This window comes from Prorops nasuta, unplaced genomic scaffold (genome assembly GCF_024137725.1).
Source record: "Prorops nasuta isolate Cenicafe-Biocafe unplaced genomic scaffold, Cenicafe_Pnas_1.2 PNAS00022, whole genome shotgun sequence".
Lineage (NCBI taxonomy): Eukaryota > Metazoa > Arthropoda > Insecta > Hymenoptera > Bethylidae > Prorops > Prorops nasuta.
Window position 1 is genome coordinate 275,355 of NW_027116819.1, and position 26,126 is coordinate 301,480.

A 26,126-nucleotide genomic window follows, 5' to 3' on the forward strand; every position below is an offset into this window, starting at 1 on the left:
TAGCGTGGATATATGTATCAGTGGTTTATGATTATTACGTTACTGAAGCAAGAGTTGGACGAGAATATATTTGAAGAGAAGCAATCGTGCGAATCGACCCTTAGGGACCCATTAAAGACAATTTGACCGAGCTTGCATGTATCATGGTCGTTATTAATTGAAATTTTGTCACGTCCAAAGGTCCCTCTTACTTCCAGAAAATCATTTGGGATCCGAGATTGCTATGCCAGTCAGATTTGTCAAACTTACGAAATTTCTAATGCGCCTATACTCTGACATCCTCTAACGGTATTTTAACCATCGTCAAGGCCTCTTTTTTTCTTCAAAAACGTTATTCAAACACCCCCCCCCCCCATCCCCCCTTCTGAGTACCTTAGACGTTTATCGCAAAGCCTTTTGTTAACCAGATATATATTCTCTTTCACATAGAGTCTTCTACGAAAGGCAGCAGCAGCGAAAATAACAATAAACCAATTGTTGCGAGTTTTACTTTTAGAAAGTCTAAACATATAAGTTAACCATAACAACAGTTTATCCTTAAATATACAATGTATAATCATCTATTAGATATTTTTAACATTGCTGCAAAAATTACAAGTTCCCTGAACTATCATTACAGAAATTTGTTGTCAAGTCAATCATCACTAAAGAACAGTGATATTGAAAGAATAACAGAGACAGACTTGAGTATCTCTACTTGAAATTGGAACAAATCCATTTTACACAAACTTTGCTCATGGTACTTTCTTAAAGCATAAAATCTATATCTCACCAATGGTATCTTGAAATATTTTATTTAAATTTGAATTTAATCTATTGCCAAATTAAAGACTTTGGAAGGTGAAAATTGTTGCACTTTAAAAATAATCAAGGACAGTGAGTGAATCGAATTAGTCCTTATTATTGGCTTTAATTTTCATAACATAAGGAATCCCAAGTATACGAAATGCTACAAAGGGATACACACACGAGTACTCGACTCTACTTCGATAAAACACTACAAAAAAAAAAGAAAAAAAAAGAAATAGAACAGGAAGGCCTTGTAAAGTCCAAGATGATTCGCCACGATAATATGCGTAAATTTCTATTCAAAGTGCTGGGCTGATTTGCATGATTTTTTCTCCTTATTGCCCTATAAAAAGCGTCCAAATTCCTTGGAGAACTCTCGCGTTATCGATGCATATTTTGCCACCGAGGCGTTCCCCTTTCATAGCGCTGCTCGTGAAACGACTCGCACGTCTGGGACCAAATTCCATCGCGTTCAGAATTTTATCGTGACTTCTTTTCTAGCGTGCGAACGATGGGACAAAAATAGTGCTATCCTCGACGATGGAAGCAGTCGTCGAGATCGATTCCGTCCTGATGAGATTGTTCCTCCCGAATGGAACTTACTTCGAGGGTCTGCCTTAAAGTGAGATCCGGGAAGAAAACGTCCTGTTGCTGAACGTAGCAGATCCTCCGGCGCCATCTTTTCGTGAGTCTTTCTCGGTTCAGCCAAATTTCCCCACCGTCCAAGCCTACGCGGCCGGATAAACAATTCAGCAACGTCGTTTTGCCACAGCCTGAAAAAATTCGTCACTTCGTTAATAAATAATACTCTTTTTAAAGTTGCGAAACACGTAGCGAGAGCGAAGAGAAATTCTCTGTATTTACCGGAAGGTCCCATAACGGCGAGCAGTTCTCCAGGTTTAACGACACCGGAAACGTCCCTCAGGAGTGCGCGTTTCTCTTTCACCACCTGAAGGCCCCTGAAGATTAGCTGCACCGGACGAGAATCCAGCGGGCACACCAATTGTAGGGCCGAACTTTCCACTCTGGAAAACCAAAAATTTACACTTTATATTTTGTGTATTTTTATTTCAATTTATTAACATTTTTCAATTGCACAAAAATCGATACTGATCGACCTTGAAAACTAATATTAATTATTTTCAAAAGAATCACTGTAATTACAAGTTTATTAAAGCAATCTGAAGGATGTACATAAACATTACTAAAAATATCAATTAAATTCAATTTATTATTTAATTGAATAATAATTTTTTTAACCATATCAAATGTATTTATATATTCTATCAGGACATTGTGCACAATTTGATCAGAAAACCACCTACGATAATAGGATTTATCGTATAAAAATAAAATCTCATAAGTTACTGGGTCAGAAATTGTTTATTTTGCCAAAAGTTTGTTATTGTCAGATACACGACTTCCCGTCTTATTGTTAGCACACAGCGGTATATCCCGCATCCATACAGTTTCTAGGTCCGCTCCATTCGTAACTAGTTCGCGTTGGAGCAAAGCGAATTGCGTCGTTGTTTCTAGTGTGTCGCTGGCGCACCACGCATAGGACGGACTCGATAATAACAATGACGTATCGTATGAACTATTTCGTGTCAGCGATTAACTCGCGGCGTTCAAAAGTCTAGCGCCAGCACCGAATAAAATTCGAATTCTTCGAACGTGGCCATTGGGTTTGCGTGACCGGTGGAAGGATCGACGTTGGGAAGAAACGGGAAAAAGAAATCAATAAAATATTACACGTTTTATTGATACGAGATGAGATTTCTAGGAACGAAGCTGAAGAAGCCGAAGAAGAAGCTGAGGACAATGATGGATGATTTTGCATGGAAATTTGTCGAGGCGATAATTTCTTATTCAATTAGCATGGGTCGAGTGGTTCAAAGGGGAAATTTCGGGCGGGGTCAATCTCGCGGGAAATAAGATACACGCCTGGTGTTCGAATTAACCCCGCTAAACACTGAAGTGGTCGGATCCAAGTTCATTGAACTCGCAGGGACTTTTATTTCGTTCTCTCGTCTTCTCGCCTTGTGATTAAAAAAAATACTTTTTTTTCTATTATAATTTAAAAGTTTCCCATTGAATAAAACATTCGATGGGCGGGAAAATGGGTAAATCAGGAGTTTAGGCGATTGATGAAAACCTGGAATCTGAACTTTCGAAAAAATCATGCGATTCTATTAGAATCTCGTCTTAATTTTTAATAAACCAATCGCTGCTCTTATCCCCGACCATTCGCAACTCCCTCAAAGTTGGAATCGTCGATTCGCGAAAACCCCGACCCCCACCACTCCCCTATGAACAAAATCAACCGATTCGTCGAGTTAACCCTTTGATCCCCGGTTCGTTGCGAGTTCGTTGAACTTTTTGCCTCGGACACCGAAAGCCCGCAGTCTTCCCAATTATCCCCCCCCCCCCCCCTAGTCTACTTTCACTATTGTACTGTGTAAAATTCGAAAATTAGGCGCCACGTCGAACGGAGCGTAAAATTAGAGAAGAGACGTGAACAATGTGGACGAGTGACGTTGTGATTTCTTAATAAGCAAGGATGAGGTAATAATTGGATGATCGAATTGGCGAGGTGTGGAAAAATGGGAGGGGGAACGTTCGTGCGTGCGCAAGTCCGAGAGAGAGAGAGAGAGAGAGAGAGAGAGGGATGTATCGATGTTTCGGTATGCAAATGATCGAGTTGCACGGATCGATGGATCTCGCGAATGGAGATTCGATCTGGGCCGAGGTCTCTCGCTTTTATCGGATCGGATGAATAAACTAAAAGTCCGAGAAGCCCGCTGCTTCGGGTCAATGAACTTTTCTCTCTCTCTCTCTCTCTCGCACCCTCTCCGTCTTTTTCCCTCTAGCCACTGCTCTATACAGCTCGAAAACCCATTTGGACGGTGTTGCCGCTGGCGCAGCTCCGGCTGCTGCCTCTGCTGCTGGTTATTCGCATTTCGCTCGGGTCAACGCTACTGGTGTATTCGTTTTCCGCGCACGAATTTCGCGTTCGTCGCTTCTAACCTCCGCCACGAAAATTTGCGAAAAAAATTTTCGGTACGCGAATGCGAAAAATCTTCTTTTCGTTTTAATGGGTCTCATATATATATATATATATATATATATGTATGTTGGAATTGACGGCCCTACTTCTCTGCTTGCCCCTTTATTCTTCCGCTAATTATTTCACTGTTGCGGTTAAGCCAGTGAGAAGAGTCTAGTGGGACGTAAAATTATGGATTAAAAATAAATATACAGGATGTGTTGCATTCTTATCGGTGACGTGTCTGGAGAATATTTCTGACAAAATTTTCGAGGCTTCCAGGAGAGGATGAACGGAGAAATTATGGATTTGGCCTTGATCGACCTTCGAAGGTCATTCGTGTCTTCGTTAAAGTTTTCTTATATTTACAGGCAAATTCACTGTCTTTCTCTCACCCCCCCCCCCCTCTCTCAATGTCTTCTCCCTTCTGATCATTACCACTCGAAAACCGACTCGGACGCTGCCGGTTACTCGAGTTTCGCTCGTCCGGAGAGAATTTATCGGGTCAACGCTACTCGATTCCCCCCCACGGCGCGGCGTGTCGAGACTCGGGCCGCGAAAATGGACGAAAAATCTGCCAACTCGCCGCATCGTTACGCGACAACAAACACGATCGATCGGAATTGCACGCGCCGGTTAAGAATAGCCGAGAGAATTTCGCAAGGAAAAGTTTGTTTCCAAAGAACGCGAGACGCTTATCGGGGGAGTCTCGTGGATCTCCGACGATTTAACGAGAGCAGTAAATAGACGCGAAAATTGTTTGATTACGGATCTCTTTTATCACGCGACGGCTCGTAAATTCCAACGCCGACATCTCCGCTTCTTTTTTTGGATGGCGATAAAAAAAGTTGGTCAGGGGGGGGGGGGGGGGGGGGAAGTCCCGTTGCTCACGGAAATTTGCCAAATAATCGCTAAGAACTCCATTTTAGAGCGCCAAACTGATTTTCCGCCATTTTCTCAGCCGCACTCGGTCGAGGATCGACGAGGGATCGCACGACGATCTTTGAAAGTTTACCGAGATTAATTAGGGGTATTTGTATATATAGAGAATTGGAGGGGGGATAGAGTTGGTTCGAAATTATAAATCGCGATTAATGAAGTTTCACATTGCTCACTGTTCAAAGAGTAATCCCGAGGATTATTCGGAGACTCGACGAAGACGTTTGAAAATTTATCGAGATTAATTTAGGGTATTTGTTGAGAACCCTAGGAAAGGGGTGGGGGAAGAGCAGAGTTATTTTGGAAAATTCTCAATTGATCTGCGTAAATCATACGAAAATTACAAATTGCTAGTAATCGAGGTGCTTGATATCTCTTGTTCAAAGAGTAATCCTCGGGATTATTGCGAGACTCTACGAAGATGTTTGGAAATTTATCACTACTAGTTTCAGGAATTCTGTTAAAATACGAAACACGTGAACCTAAGATACTTCTGCGTTCGTTTGTCTCAAACTTTAAGCTTATTAAATTTAATTTCTTTTCCTAAGTTGATCATAATTTCGAGGAATAACTTGATTCATAGATAAAATAACAAAATATCTGAAAAAATCCTAAAACTGGCAAAAACTAATAAAAATGTTTCAAAATTTATTTATCGCCAGAAACCTATGAAAATAACAAGAAAAATATCTCCCATTTTCCTCTTAAACAAAAGACTCTAGTCGGACCAATGAACGAGGCTTACGAATTTGCAATTGAACGATCAAATTGATCAGTCTCCGCTTGTTTTTCTCGTCGGAGGAGACGGAGGAATTTCTCGGGAGATTGTTGGGAGCTTTACCGATGATGTTTGGAAATTTATCGGGATTAGTTTGGGGTATTTGGCGCGGCGACAAGTTGGCGAATGGGGTGTTTCGCAATTGCGAGCACTCGAAATTCGCGAGAGCAGCGGCGTCGGCGTGTTTGGTCGTTGATCGGGCCACTGGAACGCGGCGGAGCAGCAGCTTGGTGTTTGCTCACCTGAGGAGGCTTATCGGACACACGGCGAGCCACCGTAAGGAGGCTATATGAGAACTCCGCGAGAGGCAGCTCCAGCTACTCTCGCGCTAATATAATCAGTTCGTCGAACCCGGACGGTCCTTATCTGCCAGCGCTATCGCAGGCGAGATTACAATGCATCGCTAATGTGCTTTCTACCTTAGAACGATCATAGAAATATCAAAACCACTCGCTCCGTGCTTTCCAATAGATTAATCATCGATAATGCACCTCGTAAATCTCTCCCGTGTACTATATATTACGCGTAACTCAAGCACGGACCGTGATAAAATGATCGCAGCGATTTAAAACGGATTGTCTCTGAGATTTATTCCACTGTAAACTCGAAGATTTTATTGAAGCGGCGTGGATCCCGCTACGTAACTCGCGTGACGTCATAGGGTGGGGAAGGTGGTTGGAAATGTTGAAAATGGTGGAGAATAATTTTTAGGTAGCTTTGACTTTGATCGTGTACTGTGGAGAATACGGTATTGAAGCGCGATGTGTTTATTTGTGTTTTTATTGGGTACATTGGAAGGAGGGATCGAGTAAATACCGAGAAGAAATAAATAAGCGCGGAGCGACGAAGCATCGAGTTCCTAGACCACTCGTCCAACAAAGCGTGAAACGTAAACATCGCTCGTTGAATGTAGGTTTCGTGGAGGGGGTAGGGGCCGAGGGAAGAAACACAAGAGCAGCGAGCACAACGAGATATTTGGGCGTGGCTATTGTGTCGTGGCTCCAAGTACTGCGATTCTGTCAATAGTATAACTATATAGACTGTGTTGTTGTTGTGGCGCGCGTTTCCTGGGAAGAGGGTTTGCCCGTAACGGTGACCTCCTGGACCAGAGATACAGTTACCAGTGCTGTGCGCGTTGCACATTCCAGGTCTTCTTCTGTTTTCGTTCGCGTCGACTCGGTGCCTTCGTCGTTGGACTCTTCGAAATACAACAACGTCGAGGAGTTGGATTTCCCATCGAAGAAGGAGAATCCGCGTTGGAAGAGTGTTTTTCGCGATGACGCATCGTTGGGCAGCCGCGTAAACGGTGCTGCCTACTTTATCAGCCCACGTTAGCTATATACGTGTAGTAGCGTAGATATATATATATATATATATACACGTTATAAAGCGTGTTGTTGGAAAGAGTAGAGGGCAGCAATGTTACGCGCACGATTATGGAAAATTTAATTGCCGGTTCTCGCGCTCGCTCGCGAGCCTTGCTTGGATCGACGTGGATATCTACGGGTCCGAGAGAGATCACTGATATGGATCAGATGTCTCTGATGGATAACGTCATAATTGCTAGCTACGTGTACCTCCCAATACCACCGACTCCCACGCCTAATAACTGTTTATCGCGAATTTCTAATGAGATTTTCTCTTCACCTTTTGCAAATCGATTGCGCAAACGCGCTGCTTCTCAACGTAATCTCGGATTTCTTGTTTATTCCTTTATTTTTTTCTTGCTTCGTACAGTCTTTATACTCTAAATTAACAAAGAAAATTAATTCTTTACAGCTGTGTTTACATTTATTACACCAAAGTGTTTACGTCGATGCTATTGTGTCTTTTGTATACAAAATTCATGTTTGTGTTTCTCGTATTCCGTCCAACCCTCGGGAAATTGGTGTTTACGGTCATTTTAAGGTTATGGAAGACTTTGAACGTAATCGTTTCTCGTTAGTCGTGTGGGTACCGCTAATATATAGCTATATACATGTGTGTGCAGTGGTGATACGGGTCATCGGCCCATGGATATTCTTGGCGGGTTCGCCCCTAGGGGAGGGGGGGGGGGGGAGGGTCCCCTGGTTTTTTTCTATTTCTCACCACCTCCCGGCGACTCCTGGGCAACTTTGGAGGATATCCTCCCTTCACCCCCCCCTCCCCCTCCCCGGAGAAAAATCACTCCTCGACTTTTCCAGAATAGACTTTACAGCGCTTTTACGGTCTTCGGAAAAGACAGTTTCTTTATTTTTAACAGCCCAGACGAAGGCTTTAAATCTCATTCGAGCCGCCCAACGGTATATCGCGTGAGCAGTGAAAATGATTTGTGCGATATTTGCGTCGTTTGTTAAATTTTATCGCGACGAGCCTCTCTTTATCAAAGGTTTTCTCTCTTTTTTTTCAACTGGCGTCTCTCCAGCAATATTTAATTTGGAATTAAGTCGCTCGGTTTATCCCCCTGGTTCTTCTTCAATTTTCCACGCCGCGTCGCGTCGCGTCGCGTCGCGCCCGGCGCGAATGAATTCATAATGCAGGTCAAAGGAGACACACCGTTCTGCCTTTACATTTTTATCGAAAACATCCCTTTGTTCCCTTTAACGAAACGGTTGTTTGAGTTTTCGCGTACGTAAGCAATTTGAACCTTCCCCAAAGGGGTGCGCAAAAATGGGCGCCGGGGAAGGGTAGAAGTGACGAGGGAATGCATCGGAGCGTTGCAAAAATTAACAGCGGTGTTTATTTAGCGTCGCGTGACGAAATTTCATCTGCCTTGTTAGAGCGTGACCTATCGTTGATTTTCCCCCCGTTTAACGTATACACCACGTATTCGCTCATTTTCCTTCTTCTATATATTTCTTCGTAACTGGCTCACTGGCGAATCAAACAAGGGGAATGTGTACGGAAAATGGTTTACTATGTGTAAAACGAAGGAAAATGTTCAAGTTTGTAGTCAGTCTCGTCATTTTCGCGCTGTACAGGAACCGAAAGAAACGAAAAGGTTGTAATTCGTTTTTGAATTTTGAGAAAATTCTTTTTTCAACTTTACGAATATCGCGAAAAGTTTATCGTTAAAAATTTTGTGTTTTACGATGAAAATGGGTTGATTTATTATATATATATATATATATATATAGTTGGACAGTACAGGAAGAGAGAAAAAGAAATGAAAATGACGTTCCCACGTTGGATGTAATGGGAATTGCGGGTCGAATTTGTTGTTGGCGTCGTAAAACGTAAAAGCTCGAGAGGACGTCCTGTAATATTGCGTAATTATACGAGCGCCGTGCAATTTCGGGATGCGAAAAGCCTCTCCAGCCTGATTACAATATTTCGGGCTGCCGAGAGATAATTGCAGGCCCTACTTGATGCATCGAGAACGTTCCACTAGCTGGAAAATCCAAAGCACCAAGAATCCCCCCCCCCCCCTCCTCTTTTTACCTTCTTCCCAATCGAGGCACGCCTCGCTGCACTGGCAAAACCTACGAGAGAGATGAATTTTCCGTGTTTTCACGCGGCCTTCTTTGTACCACTGTGTGCGTGGCCGCTAAGGAGAAAACGAGAAAGAAAGTTGCCGGAATGTCTCAGGAAGGTGAAAAAAACGTCGAATCTCTCATCTCGGAAGTAAAATTCAACATGGCTGTCTGGATCGATGAAAATGTTTGAAACGACAAATTTTATGATAAATAAATAAATATATATATATATATAGCAGAATAAACTATTCGAATCGATGGAATTCTTTTGAATCATGTAAAGAGGGAGGGATAAAAATTCCATTCGGAGTGTAAGAAATTTTATTCATTGGCAATCGATAAGATTGTTAACAATAATACTATGTACAGAGTGAATAATTTAGCGACGTGAGAAAATATCGAGAGAAAAGATAATAATTGTTGAAATTTAAAGGAAGGAAAAGGGAAATGGCAAGAGGGAAAAGTGGGAAAATCGAGTGGGTCTTTTGCACATACGTGGTCGTATTTGTAAGCGTTTGTTTGACAGGATGAGGTCAACGGCACGTTGGAAAACAAGCTCAACCCAGAGACCTATACGTCCGACTGTTTCGCGCGATCGCGTAAGCACACACGAACGCAGAATCGAGTGCGCAAAAGCGCCGAGGAATTGTCGAGAGTTCGCTGTGACGTCATGTCAACTTTTGCAAACCTTCTCGAACGAGGCGGCGACGAAGGGGCTCGTGGATGCTCGGTGGGAATCGAGGAACGAACGTTTTAAAAACCTGCGTAGCGTTTATGGTGTCAGGAACGTTCCGAAAACGTTCCAGACACGAAAAGCCTCAACCAAGAGCCAAGAATGAATATTTCACTCCCCGTTCACTCGATCTTGCTCGGCTATAGAAACTCGCTTAATCATTGACGCTTGTAATTAATACAGAAACGGCGCGAAGAATGGAAACGAAAATCGTTGAAAGAACGAGTCGGACTTACGGGAAAATCCATATCGCAAAGTCAGTGATGAACACTCGGTTCGAATCCTGAAGAGTTTTGAAATTTGGCGGATCCTGGGAAAATAAAAAACGCGTGCAAATCGAGGAACGAACACTCGGTTCGAACCCTGAAGAGTCACGAAATTTAGCGGATTCTGTGAAAAGAAAAAAACCTGCAAATCGACGTATTTCTCGCGATCGAAGCGAACAGAAAACGAGAAACCCTGAGAGCAGAGTGGACTCTGCGCGGATCGAGTTGTAAGAATGTCGAATTTTTAATTACCGACGGCGCTGTGCTGGCTCGACCGGAGATCTCTCGCTGCACGCATCGAGGAGCTCGTTGCGGTGAAAGATCCTTCTCCGTGAAAGTTCAGCTCCGGTGCATCTGTCCGCGATGGACTTTTTAATCACGCCGGCCAAACCGCAGTAGCTTTCTATCGTTTTCATTTTTACGCCGCCATCTTGCTGCCAATAATATACACTCGCAGTGCGCGGGGTACGCGAGAGGGGACGAGAAAAAAACGGAACGAGACGAGGACGTAATTTCTGCGCAACACACATATATATATAATTCTGGAGAACAAAGAAAAGAGCTTTTCGACGGATCGAATCCGTCGAAAAGCTGAAAAAGCTCGTTCTTGGAGAACCGATACGACGATTATAATAATTGGTCGGAGAAAGTGTACGCGAGTTTCGAGCGGTGCTTATATTCGTAAGAAAATAATTCGGCGCGGGTTAATAGGGCTCCCTTCGTGGTGATGCGCGGGGCAAAGGAGGAGGAGGAGGGGGGGGGGGGGAGTGGCCAGGTGCAGCGGGGAGACAATGCACTCATTTCGAAAATTACACGTTGGCGCAGGGTTCGTTACTTCCAATTGGCCGACTGACCCAATTCCGTCTGGATTTCTCTTGCTCCAACCGCGTGGCAAAGAGACTTTAACCGAATATTCTCGCGAATTTTCATTCCTTCGCGCGACCCTTTGTCCATCCTACATCCGCGTGAACCAATAAGAATCTCACAAAGAACGAAAATCGACAAAAATGCAGAAATTGCAGAAATTCACAGTTTATCAACTCTAACTTTCTTTATCGATTTAAAAAACTTTTCATCGTTTCCGTTAATCAGCTAATTATTCCAATAATTATAAATTAATTAAAATCGATAAAAAAATTCAGTGCAAATAATTCCCAGGAAGATTTTAGAAAATTGTGTACGGTATTAAATTTGCGAATCGCGTCTTCGTTAGGACGATTAATGAACGTGTGTTGAATTCAATGGTGAAATGGTGTACTACACCGTGCGTGTAGCGTAGTGTTAGTTTCGGGGCGGCAGAGACCGAAGGGGTTAATGGAAGAGATTGCGAAACAATGGGCACCGTGGCGATTGGTAAATTGACTGTTCAACTCTTTTTCTTTCTTCGTTGTAGTGTCTGTATAGCGACCCACTGCTATATATATATATATATATATATATTGCGTTAGAAGAGCGGTAGCGGAAGAGTGAATAAGCGAAGAAGGGGTGGAGCAGGGTGTTTGCGGTTAAAAACAGTGATCGAAGCCGTCGGTAGACGGACTTTGTAAGAAATTACTCCGTGGCCAGTGGAATTACGCGGGGAAAGCCGTATTTACGGGCGCGATACTCTATTTATACCGGTGCTCGTGTAATCGGCCAACGCGAGAGAGGGAGAGAGAAAGGTTGCGTCGAGAGAGCCAGCACCGTGCAGCAGCCTCGCGGCTCAGCCTCGACTGCCTCGCCATTGGCCGCCCCGATCCAACAGTGTATATATATATATGTATACAGCGCGACGTTTTCTTTCAGCCATTCGATTACAGTTATTACTCGATATCAGGATGCGATCCAATTTCTTGCACGGTTAAACCAATTGCATTTTTATACGCTCCCGTTAAAAACACCCGGTCTTTAATTTACCAACCATTGCTACTAATGCTACTCGAGTCTCGTGTGTTTGGGGGAATCGTGTGGAGTCGATTGAAAATTTAAGAAATTTGGTGGAGGAATTGGGAATGTAAGAATTTGATATCTCGCGTGGATTCTTCAGTTTTGTATGTGTGTGTGATTATTGTTTAATATTGCTAGGTATACACTGGGTTTTTGGTTTTTCAATGTTAAATTATAATTGCATTTTTATGTACACTCTTGTTAAAAATACTCGGTCTTTAATTTACCAACCATTGCTACTAATGCTACTCGAGTCTCGTGTGTTTGGGGGAATCGTGTGGAGTCGATTGAAAATTTAAGAAATTTGGTGGAGGAATTGGGAATGTAAGAATTTGATATCTCGCGTGGATTCTTCAGTTTTGTATGTGTGTGTGATTATTGTTTAATATTGCTAGGTATACACTGGGTTTTTGGTTTTTCAATGTTAAATTATAATTGCATTTTTATGTACACTCTTGTTAAAAATACTCGGTCTTTAATTTACCAACCATTGCTACTAATGCTACTCGAGTCTCGTGTGTTTGGGGGAATCGTGTGGAGTCGATTGAAAATTTAAGAAATTTGGTGGAGGAATTGGGAATGTAAGAATTTGATATCTCGCGTGGATTCTTCAGTTTTGTATGTGTGTGTGATTATTGTTTAATATTGCTAGGTATACACTGGGTTTTTGGTTTTTCAATGTTAAATTATAATTGCATTTTTATGTACACTCTTGTTAAAAATACTCGGTCTTTAATTTACCAACCATTGCTACTAATGCTACTCGAGTCTCGTGTGTTTGGGGGAATCGTGTGGAGTCGATTGAAAATTTAAGAAATTTGGTGGAGGAATTGGGAATGTAAGAATTTGATATCTCGCGTGGATTCTTCAGTTTTGTATGTGTGTGTGATTATTGTTTAATATTGCTAGGTATACACTGGGTTTTTGGTTTTTCAATGTTAAATTATAATTGCATTTTTATGTACACTCTTGTTAAAAATACTCGGTCTTTAATTTACCAACCATTGCTACTAATGCTACTCGAATCTCGTGTATTTGGGGGAATCGTGTGGAGTGGATTGAAAATTTAAGGAAAGACGGTTTCGTACAAAAATTGTGAAAATAAGAATTTGCCATTTCTTGGCTCTTCGAGTTTTATATATATGCAGTGACCAATATTTAATCTTGCAATGCACAAACTCGATCCTCAGTTTTTTAATAATGTAACGGGTGTCGATTGTAAGTTAGAAATTTATAAAGCCATTTTTGGTAAAAATTGAAAACGATTTGGCAGCTATTTATTCGATTTCACTATTAACTGTCTTTTAAATAATTTAAAGAACCTTATTCGATAGTTAAATCCTGCTAAATGAAACAGACTGCTTATCAATATTCTCAGGCCTAATTGTGATAAAAAAATATATCCTATACTCAAATCGAGTTTAAACATGAATAATGACTACGAATACCAGCCTAAGAGTCTCGAGTATCGAATCATCGTACATCAATTTAATTGTCCACCTTTTCTTCTCATTTCCAAGACTCCAACTCCAACTTCAATCTTCTCCACAACTATTGTTTATTTTCCTAAATTCGAATATAGAACTCTCGAAAAGTGTTCTATACCTAAAACTTTTTATTAGAAACAAAAAAAAATCTCTCCAATTCCCTCATAAAGTCTAAAATCCCTATTCCACATTTCTCGTCTACTAACAAGAGAACTCGCTTTATTATCCACAAAAGTGGGCACTTAAAGACTCCGAAACAAGAAGACACGTGTCTCCGCAACTACAAGAGACATAAAACATTACATAGAACCTTCTCAAAACATCTCGCGCTACATTCAATCTTTAATAATTCCACAAAAAAAAACCCTTATATAAAATTTATCTTTTAGAGTGCTTCGAGCAGGGGGCTCTATACACCCAAGAACTCCAGAACTCTTTCCAGGAAAATTCCCTCCGCGCGTTCATTCATCCATTCGCCGGTTGTACGTTCGATCGGGTCCAGTACTGGGCTCGATACAACGAGAGAACCAGAAAATTCTGTTGCACGTGCCGGACGTTGGCACGTGACCACCACGAGAGTGCCGAGGAAAATAGAAGGAGGGGGGGGGGGGGGGGGGGGAGTGGGAATAATCGGTAGGTGGATGGCGCTCGGTGCTGGAGGAAGGAAGGTGGGTGGTCGGTGTTGGTGGGGTGGGGGTGGGGGGGGGGGGGGGAGTTACCTGGTTGAGTGACCGTGTCGCGAGTGCATCGGACCAAGTATCCAGGCTGCGACACCCACGCAGTATATTTTCTGGGACGAAAAATCCCGATGCCGTTCACTTCCGCGTGCGGTGGTTACTGCCTCTTTCGCGTGTCTCCGGCTGAGACCGTGATGCAGGGGGAGGGAGGGGGATGCAAAAAGTATCTCGGACCACTCCCGATTGCTACCGCCGAGGTTCCGGCTTGGACTTTTCGCCCTGAAAACGTCAAGCTTCTCAGGGGTCCATGACCCGATCTATGATTCTTCGACCACTTATACCTATATAGATATGTATATGTGTATGTAGCATAGACGCCTCGTCACGTTTCCTGCCTGCAGCCAAAACCGGAAGTCTCCTCGCACTCGAGCCGTATGTACGAGCTTCTCCCAATGCCTTTCCATTTTGCACTCGCTCCCCCCCCCCCCCCCCCTTATTTAGTGTCCGCACACTCGTAATTTATATCAAAACTCAACTACGTTCATCGTAAGTCTCGTTGGATCTTATTTTCCGCGAGATTGCATTATATCGCATCGAATTGCATCGTGCGTTTCGTCATGATTCGCGAGGTTTGCACATATCGATCCAAAGTTCTCGCGGGGAACTTTATGAGATAATATCGCGCGGTTGAGAGTTTTGGCGAATATCGAGAGAGTTTGTGTAATAAGGTGGTTTGTCCATGGAGGGCCTCTCTCTCTCTCTCTCTCTCAAGTGGAGAGGAAATTTGGAGTCGGAGAACAGAGAGAGAGAGAGAGAGAGATTGAATAAAGTTGGAATGCAAATAGTATCGAGAAGGCAGGCAGGCAGGCGCTGGGTGTTTTTACGACAGGAGAGTTGTTGCTCTAGGATTAATAGGACGATGAGATATATCTAGCGGAACGCGCGAGACGGCCCACGCCAAGTGGGCAACGACGCTGCCGTAATAAAAGCTGCGGGCGTGGGCACCCGCGAGATATTCCGTTCCGCCAAAATGATTTTATCGCCGAGCAGTCGATAATTCTTCGATAATGGACTGGAAAAATCGCGGCAAATGGAAATCAACGATATCCCACTTTCCGGTCTTTTGTGCGAACAAAGTCGCATCCGTGCGGAGATCGAAGGTGGGACGAAAGGAATCGGGACAAAGTTTCGGGAACTCGATGGAAGGACGTTGAATGGTGGCAGAAAATTGATGAAAATTCACTCGTTTCGCGAATCTCTGCTCCACTCGTAAACCTAGAACCTTGCGTTTTCCTCGTATCGCTTAGAAATCTCGCCGAAACGTTCCTGACACCAAACAACGCGTCGAACCTAAAAACACACTATTCTCGACATTTCCATCGTTCCATTTTCACACTCTGCCATCAATTTCGACCCTAGAAACAAGATTCACGCGACGTAAGCGGTAAAAACCGACTCACCTAAAGCTCCTCTGAAAAATATTAAATTGCGACTCGACAGAGTCGCGTTTCGAGATTCGATGATCGAGAATGGAGCACTCTGGTCCCAACGGAGTAAAATCGACGTTCGCGCCTTTGTATCGCCTGCCTCTCTCAAGGACAAAATAACGAAGGTCGAGCAGTTTTTCAACGAAAATCCAACCACTCGGAAAGAAGTTGAAGGATCCTCCGACAAACGGGCAAGGAGGTTGAAATTGAAATGCAGCGTAGAGTTCTATGAACTCGCCAGGGTATAGCTGTAGGTGCGTGCGTGCTCTATAGATGTGTTGATTTTTTCCGTCGTTTGCCGGACGGACGGACGACGGCGTGGCGCGAAGCGTGCAGCGTGCATCGTGCATCGCGATGCCGCATCACGTGTCTAGAATGTTACTTTCACTTCTGGCGCACACAGCTCGCTGCGTGCGGCACTCTAACGCGGGGATCGCGAGAGGCGCAATCCATTTTGCAACCGTGTGGTATTATGAATCCGTTGCCGCGTTTGCTAATGCTTTGTAAACATCTCTTTGCATTCCAGCGCGCGTGTCCCGGGGACGCCATCAGCTTCTTCGAGGAAAAACACTCGAGCGACGATTGTGCCCCCCCCCCCCCCGAGAAAACCGACGCTCTTGAAAATTCGAGCAAAAATCAGCTGATAGACCGATTAACGGAACTGGGAAAACACTTGGAACACTTTGATAGCGGTACCTCGCTCGTAATCGAGACTGGAGAAATTTGTGCCAACGGTAAATTTCATTGGTCGCTATACAAACATTCTTATAGAAAGTAATTAACGCTCGGTGGCTAATAGTTTAACTATGTTGCGTGTGGTGGTAGCGAGGCGTAGTTTGGTCGTGCAAAGTTGAAATTGCGAATTTTGCGGAGGAAAGGATCGAAATTTTGCATGATCGAGGCTGGGTGGTTACGGTGGGAGGGGCGAGGGGGTCGCCCCGGTGTCAATGAACTCTCATTGGGTCGTGGCCTTGACATCGTTATGAGGAAACCACTCGTACATACGACACTTCGTTGCAAATCCAGAAGCTAAACACGATGCATCTGGTCGCTCGGTGCGACTCGCAAGGTTCAATAACCTCGTTTGATTCTACAAACAAGTTCCACTGGCGTATCAATTATCCCCGCCGAGTAACGTTTTCCAACATCGAGCGCTCTTGAGTGTGCGTGTGCTCAGGTTGTACGTGTGTATTGCTTGGAGGATTGAGCAATTAATTGGTTTAATAATGTTGTTGAATTATTTTGCTGGCTAGAGACGAGACTTCTTCAAATTTCCCTCGAAATTTTCATTTAGTCCAGGAAACTCCCCTTTTTCCTAATTTTCCCTGCAAATTTTCCTCTTACCCCTGGCAAACTCCTTTTCTACAAACACCATTTATCTTCGCACCGCTGAAATTTCATTTCCCAAGGTGAGAAGCGCGAGGTCAAGCATTCAGCGGAGCAGCAGAGCAAAAGTAAATTTTTTAAGAAATTGTCGTTTTTATTTTGAAGGTAGATATATATGTAAGCAGACACAGGTGTGTGAAAGAGCTTGGTGAAACTGCTATAGAGGAGTTGTGACAGAAGTTCGTAAGAAATATTCGATTGCTATTTGTAAAAAATATCAATGTAAACAAAATCTTTTCTATCCAGTTTAAAACCTGAAGATTTTTTCCTGGAAGAAAGGAACAGCCTTGAAAAACAAGCCCGAGTTATGGATTTCCTAGGATTCGGACAATAACACGAGTATCGAAAACTTTGTAGAGTGAGAAGAAACGTAAACATAAACAAAGGCGTAGTAGAATTCTAGGTAAGTAATACGAGGAGGAGCAGTGTTTACGAATCGGTTGGTTTGTTTCTCGAAGAAGCATTCGTATTAAAGTAAGGCATTATTTACACTGCTGTAGAAGAATGGGGAATTCTGAAATTGGGCAATGGTTAGCTTAGATTTTCATGGTGGGAAGGTGTGTGGAAAAAGGGAGGGGGTAGAGAGGCAAATACTATCGAGGTAAGTATACGTTGCAGGTGCAAACACAGAGAAAACATGAGAAACTCTTATTTACGGTGGTAATAAAGCGTCTGGAGAGATTGGCTCGCGATTTAGATAAACATCGAGAGAGGCCGATCTATCCTGTATATAAATCGACGCCAGAACGGTCACGCGTTCGACACAAATTATCCTGCCTGTGCACGTGATACGAGTTGACCGGAAATACCGTGCAAACCGCGCGATTTCCCAATCCCTCGACTTGGCCCGAAGGATCGTTAACCTCGGAAGGAAAAGATTAGCAAATCTTTCGCCTTTTGCAACAATTCTCTCGATACGTGTACGAAAATTCACTGACACATATCCCCCTCCCCCCCCCCCTCCCTCCCCCTCTTGTTTTCAAAACACGAATTCTGCACGTTCGCTCGTTACTACACGAGAAAAAAAAGTTATCTGCATATATAGCTACACACGTATACCATAACACTGTATATTTGGGTCAATTGTTTCTTGTAATTCATTTGGCTCACTCTCTCGGCTTTTCTTCGCCAGTGTGCGTGTGTGTTCGCAAACGCCTTGCTGAATTAAATTAATTCTAGGAACGGTTCGTTGAATTTATTCGATAAATTCTTTATGGATATTATGATAATTATCATTGCCAGGCAAAGCAGTGGCGTTCGAAAAAATGTATACGCGATGAGATGATCGAGGCGTGAGTCAGTGTGGAACAGAACAGAGTGCACCGTGGTACACATACTTGTACGAACGTGTGCCATAAAAATTCTCGCAATCGATTCGAACAAAATTTGTAAACGAAATACGCAAGAAACAATTTCTAAAATAAAACTACGATTTTTCACTCGATTCTAAATTTTTAGACGAAAAAAAATCTACCAAAACAAAATACAGATCCAAGCCTACGACTGATCCGACCAAAATCCCTTATATTATACATCCTCCAGCGTTATTCCAGGTCGCTGTGAGTCTGCATCAGATACAGCGTGCAAGAATCCGTGCAAAACGAACTCGCGACGTGGTAAAGAGAAGAGTTTTAAGAGCAAAAGGCATCGTGCTCTTCAGCATCGGCCAAGCCCAGCGGAAGAAGAGCCCCTGCGCCGGGGCAGCGGCGCGCAAATTGACGCTGGCGGAGCACAAGGCGGAGGCAAACGGCTCGGATTTAACCGCGCGAGGGACGATCGATGCTCGTCCTTGGGGGTGAGTGAAACTTTTCGGAAAAATCCCGAGCGAGCGCGCACATGCGGCTCCGCACCACACACACCACAATTAATAGACTTCTCACGTTCTCGCAGCGCGCTCGGTGCCCTGGGAGTCTGCATAAATTTCGCCCGGGGCTCCGAGAGTCTGCTCGCAGAAGAAAGGAGGCTCTCCGCCGGAGCGAAGCGTCCGTGCACGGCGAGTACGTTGAAATTTACGGCGGGATATTTTTATTAAAGCGAGACTTTATGGGGATGTTGTCGGACGTGTCTGTAAGATTCGTTCGGCTCCTTCCATCGAAGTAACAAATTGACGCTTACAATGGGCTTGGCCCTTGGAGGATTGTTAGAGGGAGGGGGGGAGGGGGGGGAGAGTGGCGAGGGTCGGATGTGTATGGGACGTGGTTAAAATGTGGGGCAGTGCCGGCCGCTAATGCTCGTCCTTGGTATTCGCTCGCTCGCTCGCTCGCTCGCTCGCGCGGATTGCCATTTGCCAGCGCGGCGGCGGCAGCAGCGAGTATACACGAACGATGCCGGTTAAGTCGTAACTGGCCGTGCATCGCCCCAAATGGATCTCCCGTTGCGGCCCCTGCACTTGCAACCGTAAAATCTCCACGGGAATCGCTATTAACGATGATTTTCTACTTCGAACACGTGGCCTCAATCTCGAGAGCGTCCAACCGAGACCCCAATCACGTCCCAATTCAACGGAGAGTCGGACGACCCGTCTAGAATTTTCCTCGTCCCCCCCCCCCCTCTCCCCTCCCCCTCTTCCTCTGCCGCTAGATCGTTCCACCCCCGGTTTGAGCGACGCGTCCCGGTCTTCGCTCCGCACCGATGGTTCCTGTGGAACGATTTTAAGAGTTTTTCGTCGAATAACGAGCAGTTGTGGATGGAATTTGATGAACGTGGTTTTTGGTGGTTCTGAAGGTGTTTGAAATGTTTCTTCGAGGTGATATTAAGGTATTTTTTGGGGGGGAATTTTTGTTCGATTCTCGACGTGTATCCGTGCAGCGTTGTAGGTTAGATTGTAGCGAGAGTTGAGGAAGGAGAGACTGGAATAACGAGCGGGTCGATAGTATCGAGATTCGATAAATAAATAATGAGACGTGGGAGTGTGGGTGAGGAGTTTTTCGAGAAAAAAACTTTCGGAGCGAAATTAAACGTCCTTCTCTGGAATATTCCTTCCAACACCAACGCGTGCAATATCGATGCACCGATAGACCCAGTAACACCCAGGCATGTACGACCGAGAGATTTAAACGAAGTAACGAGCAGCTCGATAAAGTTAAAATTCGATAATTAATAATAAGATAAAAGTGGAGAATCGTGGAAGAAAAAAACCTTGGAACAAAATTAACGTCCCTTTAATATCTTCGTTCCACCCCCAACAACCCCAACATCGATACACCCCACGAGTCAAGGAACCAGCTTGAGATTGAAATGGAAGAACGAGCAGCTCGTCGAGGTTAAAATCCAATAATTAATAATCAAAATAAAAGCGAAGAACTCGAAGAATAAAACCTTGGAACAAAATGAACGTCCCTTTAATATCTTCGTTCCACCCCCAACAACCCCAACATCGATACACCCCACGAGTCAAGGAACCAGCTCGAGATCGAGAGGAAATAACGAAGGAGCAGGTCGATAAAATTGAAATTCAATAAATAAATAATGAGACGTGGGAGTAGGCGAGGAATTTTCAAGAAAAAATTCCGGAGATTGATGGGGCAGTGGTGGCGGTTTGGGTCTAACGAGCAGTTTTGAGTGGAGAATAATGGCGAGGCGGGAGAAGATTGAACAATAACAAGCAACTATAAACGTGTGGTAGTCCGGCCAGATATGATTCACTCTCCGATAGGAAACTTAAGGGCAGGAGAATCATTCGGATTGGCAATAAACTTCGGAGATCCCGAGGGACGATAAATAATCGCTTCTTTATATTGCACGCGCGATCCTCCACGCTCTCCTTCCTACTCGCGATACACGTGATAATATTTTTTAAGTGCGAGCGAGAACGAGAGCCTGGTGCAGTGCACGAGCACCTTTCGAGGAATCTGTTTTACCCCGAGTCGCTCTCAGCGTCCCTCGACGTGCTGCGAGCACCAGCAGCAACGAGCACCTCGTGCTTCGGTCGCGTATAGTCAGCCACCGCAGCTCGTTTGCTCGTTACATTCGACAACTTTAACGAGCGACATGTGTGTTATAGTCCAGCGAGCCTATCTCCTTCCTCCTGATTGGTTGACCCGACCCGATCACTCCAATCCGCCCATTTACAACCATTCTCAAAACACATTCTACTCTCAAATCCACCGCTTTTCTTCCCACTTTCGATCCGTGCACTGCGAATCTGCTCTGAGAACTATGCATATGTGTATAAAGCGATTTACCGATTCCCAAATACGAGCAAAGTCCGAGGAGAAAATATTTTTGTTAAAGGACCAAGCGAGATATTTTCAAGAAAATTAAGCAAGTGGTGGGAATTTATTGCGAGGAAAATTTAGCGAGAGTTTGTAGGCCCGAGATGCGAGATCCGAGAGGAGAACGATGCGATATATATATATATATATATGGGGGTCGTAGTGCACTCGGAGAACTCGTCGTTGAGACAAATTACCATAATCGTCAGCGTTCGATATTATTTTGCAGATAAATTCCATTATTTTCCAGCGAAGCAGCGCCATCCGGCTGATAATGGCGAATCATCGGCCAGAGAGATGTAAACAATTCGTGTGAAAAGGTATTTCTATTGTGCCGAGCGTGTTTGCGTTCGTAGAACTTGGCCGGTTTTCCACGGTAAAGCTCTAGCAACAAACACGGTCGCTGCTCGATGCGTAAACAGAACGGAAGAAGGCGAGAAAAAATTAGTGCGCGACGTTACGGAGGTTTTGAGTTTTCCTTTTGCGATTCCAATGACGATATTGTTCGCCGAAACGTGGTTGTTTCTTAGGAAACTATGGGTTATGTGTTTTGTTTATGTGTTTTTTTTTCTTTTTTTGGTACGTTCGATGCTCGATGCGTAAATGGGAGTTCGAAAGGAGAGAAAAAAACTGTGCTTGGTTTTACAAACAGCTTTCACTTTTTTTCCCACTGTAAATCAAACGCCAACTATTCTCGAAAAGCACAGGTTTTTTATGAAAATAATAGCAGACGTCTATGTTTATGTACCAACAGACTCGTTTCTCGATGCAAACGGTACGGAGGAAAGTAAACAAAAATTAGTGTTTACCGTTTCTCGCTTTCATTTTCTACGAATCCAATGTCAACCATTCGCGAAGCATAGAGTTTTTTTTTCTTTTGGAGAAATAATAGGAAATATTTCTGTGTATGTTTACATGCGAGCACACTCTCTGCTTGATACGTAAACAGAGACAGAAAAGGCAAAAACTGTGTTTACCGTTACGAAAAGCTTTTGCTTTCTTTTTCTACAAATAGAATGTCAATGGTTCGCGAAAGACAATAGTTCTTTTTTTTTTTGGAAGGGATCGTCTTGAAAGGAATCGCGTATGTCAATATTTACATAAAAATAAATCGCTCGATACGTAAGCGGAATGTGAGAAGAGGGAAAAAATGGTGTGTACAGTTTTTACTTTCATTTTCTACGAATGAAACATGGATCGTTCGAGGAGGAACATAGTTTTTCCGCAGCGAAATAGTGTAAAATGTTTCTGTTTATGTTTCATTGGGGAATTCTCGTAAAGTCGTTGCGGGGTAGCGAATTGTGTTTATTAAAAGAGGTGAGAGAGAGAGAGAGAGAGAGAGAGATTCGTGGAAGGGGTTGCGCGAGATAGGCAGATAGTTGTGGCAGAGATTGCGTTGGTGGGTTCAGAGACCCCAACGGACATCTTGCGCCACAGGCTCCCTCCTATCGTATAATAAATTGACAAGTGATAAGCTAGCATACGGACGACTCTCGTTATATCACCACTGGCAGCCAATATCGCGCAAGTAGCTCGCCTCTGGGATATTCACCAACACATAGCAAATTTACCGGTATTTATAACTACCCAAGAAAAACCAATGGAAGCTGCCTCCGTCTGATCCAAACCAATGCTAAAAATCGCTTGACCTCGACGGGTGATCCGTGCTGGATTTAAAAATATATTTTTGAATGATTAGTATTTAACAATAATGAAACGAGAAAAGAAAATCGTGGAAAATTGCGAATTGACAGAGGGAAAATTTTGGAAATTTCGTGGCACGCAGTTCCGTATGCGAGATCCGGTGGGTCAGCTGGTTCTGGGAGTGGATGGCGAGGGGATGAAATGAGTTGAGAGGAGAAGGAGGAGGAGGAGGAGGGGGGGGGGTTGTGAATCGTTGGAGGGATGGCTGGTTCGCCGGCGTCGCGGCTATCGACCCCGGCCGTTCACCGACCTTTCCACCACCCATCGACCCCTCCACCACCACCTGGGGGCCGACGCCACCATCCCCAGCTAGCAGCAATGCGCGCTCGCGCACCAACCACTTCTTCTTTCGCTGCATTTTCATCCGGCGACGCAGTAGTTCTCAACCCCTTTTAATAATAATATCAATGTTTTATCCCTGTTTCTGTCATCAAAACTTCTCTCCCCACGTGTTTATCCCCCGCACAAACTTCCCTACCATCCCCACGGTCGATTTCGGCTATCGAGGCACGGGGGTGACTCTCCCTTCCGGTACGAAAGGGGTGGGGGTGTTTGTACTGGTTCGCGTGTAGACTCTGGCGCATTAAGACCCTCGAAAAGCGAGACGCGTGCAATCTGCCTCGGGGATCTCAGCTTCGCGTCGAGTGGAACCCCCGCGGCCCTCTTCTTGCATTTTCTCTCCTCCTGGCGTGATGGCGAACGAATGTCGAGATTCGCGGGGGAAAATTAATTTTCCACGCAGGGACGTCGTCCGGTGGTGCCCGGACGCGGGAGAAACGCATCCGGAGGAAAATTGAGAAAAAAGGCTGATGAAGAATGACGAAAGAATTGTTTGCGCCAAGTGTCACTCGGATTCCTCCGGGGCTATCGTTGCTGCTTCGTGCGCACGCGTTAATCGTACATTAATGATATCGCGACTCTCCGCTCTCTCCGATGTATATTGCACTCTCCGACCTATGGCATATTATACTGCCAGCTATCGACTTTCCATTGTCGCGGAATTGTGCAACCCGACGTGCACCATTGCGTGCCAATTACCCGCGCTACCAATCTTAATTTAACCCAGCGTTCAATGATCCTGATCAATCGTTCTCGGTCCTTTCCTCAAAATCCTCCTGCGACATCGCGGATCAACGTTATCTGGTCACAGGATTCTTATGGATCCCAAACGAGAATTTTAACAGATGGTCGATTTAAAAATATTTTTCGATGATATTTGTCATTAGGTACTGAAATTTCTACTGGAATCTTAACGTCTGTAAAGATCCTTCCTTCAAAATTCCGAAATATCGTGCTCGTACAATTTTAACTTGATCGATTGCTGGAAATCTTGTGGATTTCCGTGGAGTGTTGCTGGGGGGAAATTTTGGTAACGGAAAAGCGGAAAAGTTGGGAGTGTGAGAGGTCGGTCCAGATCGAAATTTTGTACTGGCTGTGGGAAGTCATTGACCCCGAGGAACGCTGGCTGCAGCGAATTCGAGGGATCGAGGATTCCCTCATCCAGCGAGGTTGCGCGCGGAGGTGGTGGTGGTGAATGGTGGGGGAGGAGGAGGGGACGCGGACGGGTGGTAGGCAGAGGTTGATGTCCGGGTTTACTTCCTTGTCTGCTTTGCCTGTATCGACCGGATAGCGTCCCGACGTCTATAACATACGTACGCCTCACGCCTGCCTGCAATCCGCTCTGATTCGATGTCAACCAGCAACAAGCACAACCACCGCAAACTCTCGTTTTCCTCTCTCTCTCTCTCTCTCTCTCTCTCCCTCTCTCTCTCTCTCAGACTCTCCCGCCCCCCTCCTTCACCGGAAAATCCACCAGCAATTACGAGGCGATCCAACGAATCGACTCGTAGGGGGAAAATTCAAACTGTTGCTGGAAAATTTTTAGAGTCGTTTGCATCTTTTTGCTGTATATAAGAATATTGCTGGAAAAACGGTGGAAAATTAATTGGAAAATTGGCGTTGCTGGAAAACCCTTGGAAAATTGATTTTCTTTTGGTGTCGCGTCGCGAGCATCCATTTCGCGGACCGTGAACGTTCGAGCGAGGCAGCGGACGGAAAGGCAAGCGCAGCGAGCGAGCGAGCGAGTGCCGATTTAGTCCAGGTCTTTTTTTCTTTTATCACACACAGCGTAGGCGATTGCGCAGCTCGTCATTGCCGGATCGAAATAACCGGGTATACGTGCCCGCACATAAAATGCCTGTATCGCTCACCGCTCTTTATATACACGCTGCATAAGGAATTAATATCCGGTAAAAGCAACTACTATCAGCTGCGCATCATTAATCATCTGGCAATAATTTGGGTCAAAATGTTGCATCCAATAAATACCTATCTCGTTGGCTTTGGCAAAATCTGGCGCATGGTTACGTCATTTTTCGCCAGGGAAAAATTTTCCTTGCCCCCCCTCCCCCCTCCACCCGGGAAATTTCCAGCAACGAGCCCAAAACACGCTCTCTCCTCGCTAGGAGGAAAAACTGCGGAATTGCTGGTGAATAGCTTCTTTCGGGAGAAGGCGAAGACGCGCAATGGAATTGGAATGTGTAGATCTAGGATCGATGCAAAGAACAATGTAGATCGATGCGGAGAAGAGAGGAAGGTATCGACGATTTTCCTCGAATCAATATTGGCGCGATCCAATTATGCGCATGTTAGAGAGAGAGAGAGAAAGAGAGAGAGAGACGCGAGTTGCTGGCTGACGCTCCGAGCCTGTATCGATATTCCAAGATGCAAATGCGAAATTTCTGTGCTGGTTCGCTAACTGCTCCGCTTCGCGTCGGACGAGATACACACTCGTCCTACTTTTCTTTCCACTCGCACTCGCTGGAATTTCAATCGTCACTTTACACGCGAGTCCGACTCGAAAGATTCTCCACTGTGTCATCCGCTCTCTCAGCTTCTCCCTCCCTCCTTCTCTCAACATCTATCAAAAGAATTTTCCAGCAACAACTACCCCTCCCGTCTTGACGTTCACCAAAAAAAAGAAAATTTTATACAGTGCACGGAAAATTTCCTCGATCGTACACAGAATTAACGTATTTTCCGGTAAACGATTTTCCAGCAACGAGCGAGTACGGAATGCAGGTGGGAAAATCGAACGAATTAGTCGGTAAAAAATGTTTACAAACAGGATTTTCCGTCGTGTTTTCCCTGCCACCGAACGTCAATCGAAAACAAATTTTCCAGCAACGAAGGAAAATTTGCGCATCGCGAAATTGGACGTCGATCGAGGAAAATGATTT

General features: G+C 44.5%; 1 protein-coding gene across 1 annotated transcript in view; it reads right to left on the minus strand.

Moving 5' to 3' along the window:
- E23 (Early gene at 23) overlaps positions 1–26,126 on the minus strand; it is a 91,674-nt gene that overhangs the window by 19,748 nt on the left and 45,800 nt on the right. The window contains exons 3-4 of the mRNA XM_066739979.1: positions 1,654–1,814; positions 1,393–1,562 (exon numbers count right to left, since the gene is read on the minus strand). Coding sequence (XP_066596076.1) covers positions 1,393–1,562; positions 1,654–1,814 — 331 coding nt within the window. The remainder of the gene's footprint in view (positions 1–1,392; positions 1,563–1,653; positions 1,815–26,126) is intronic.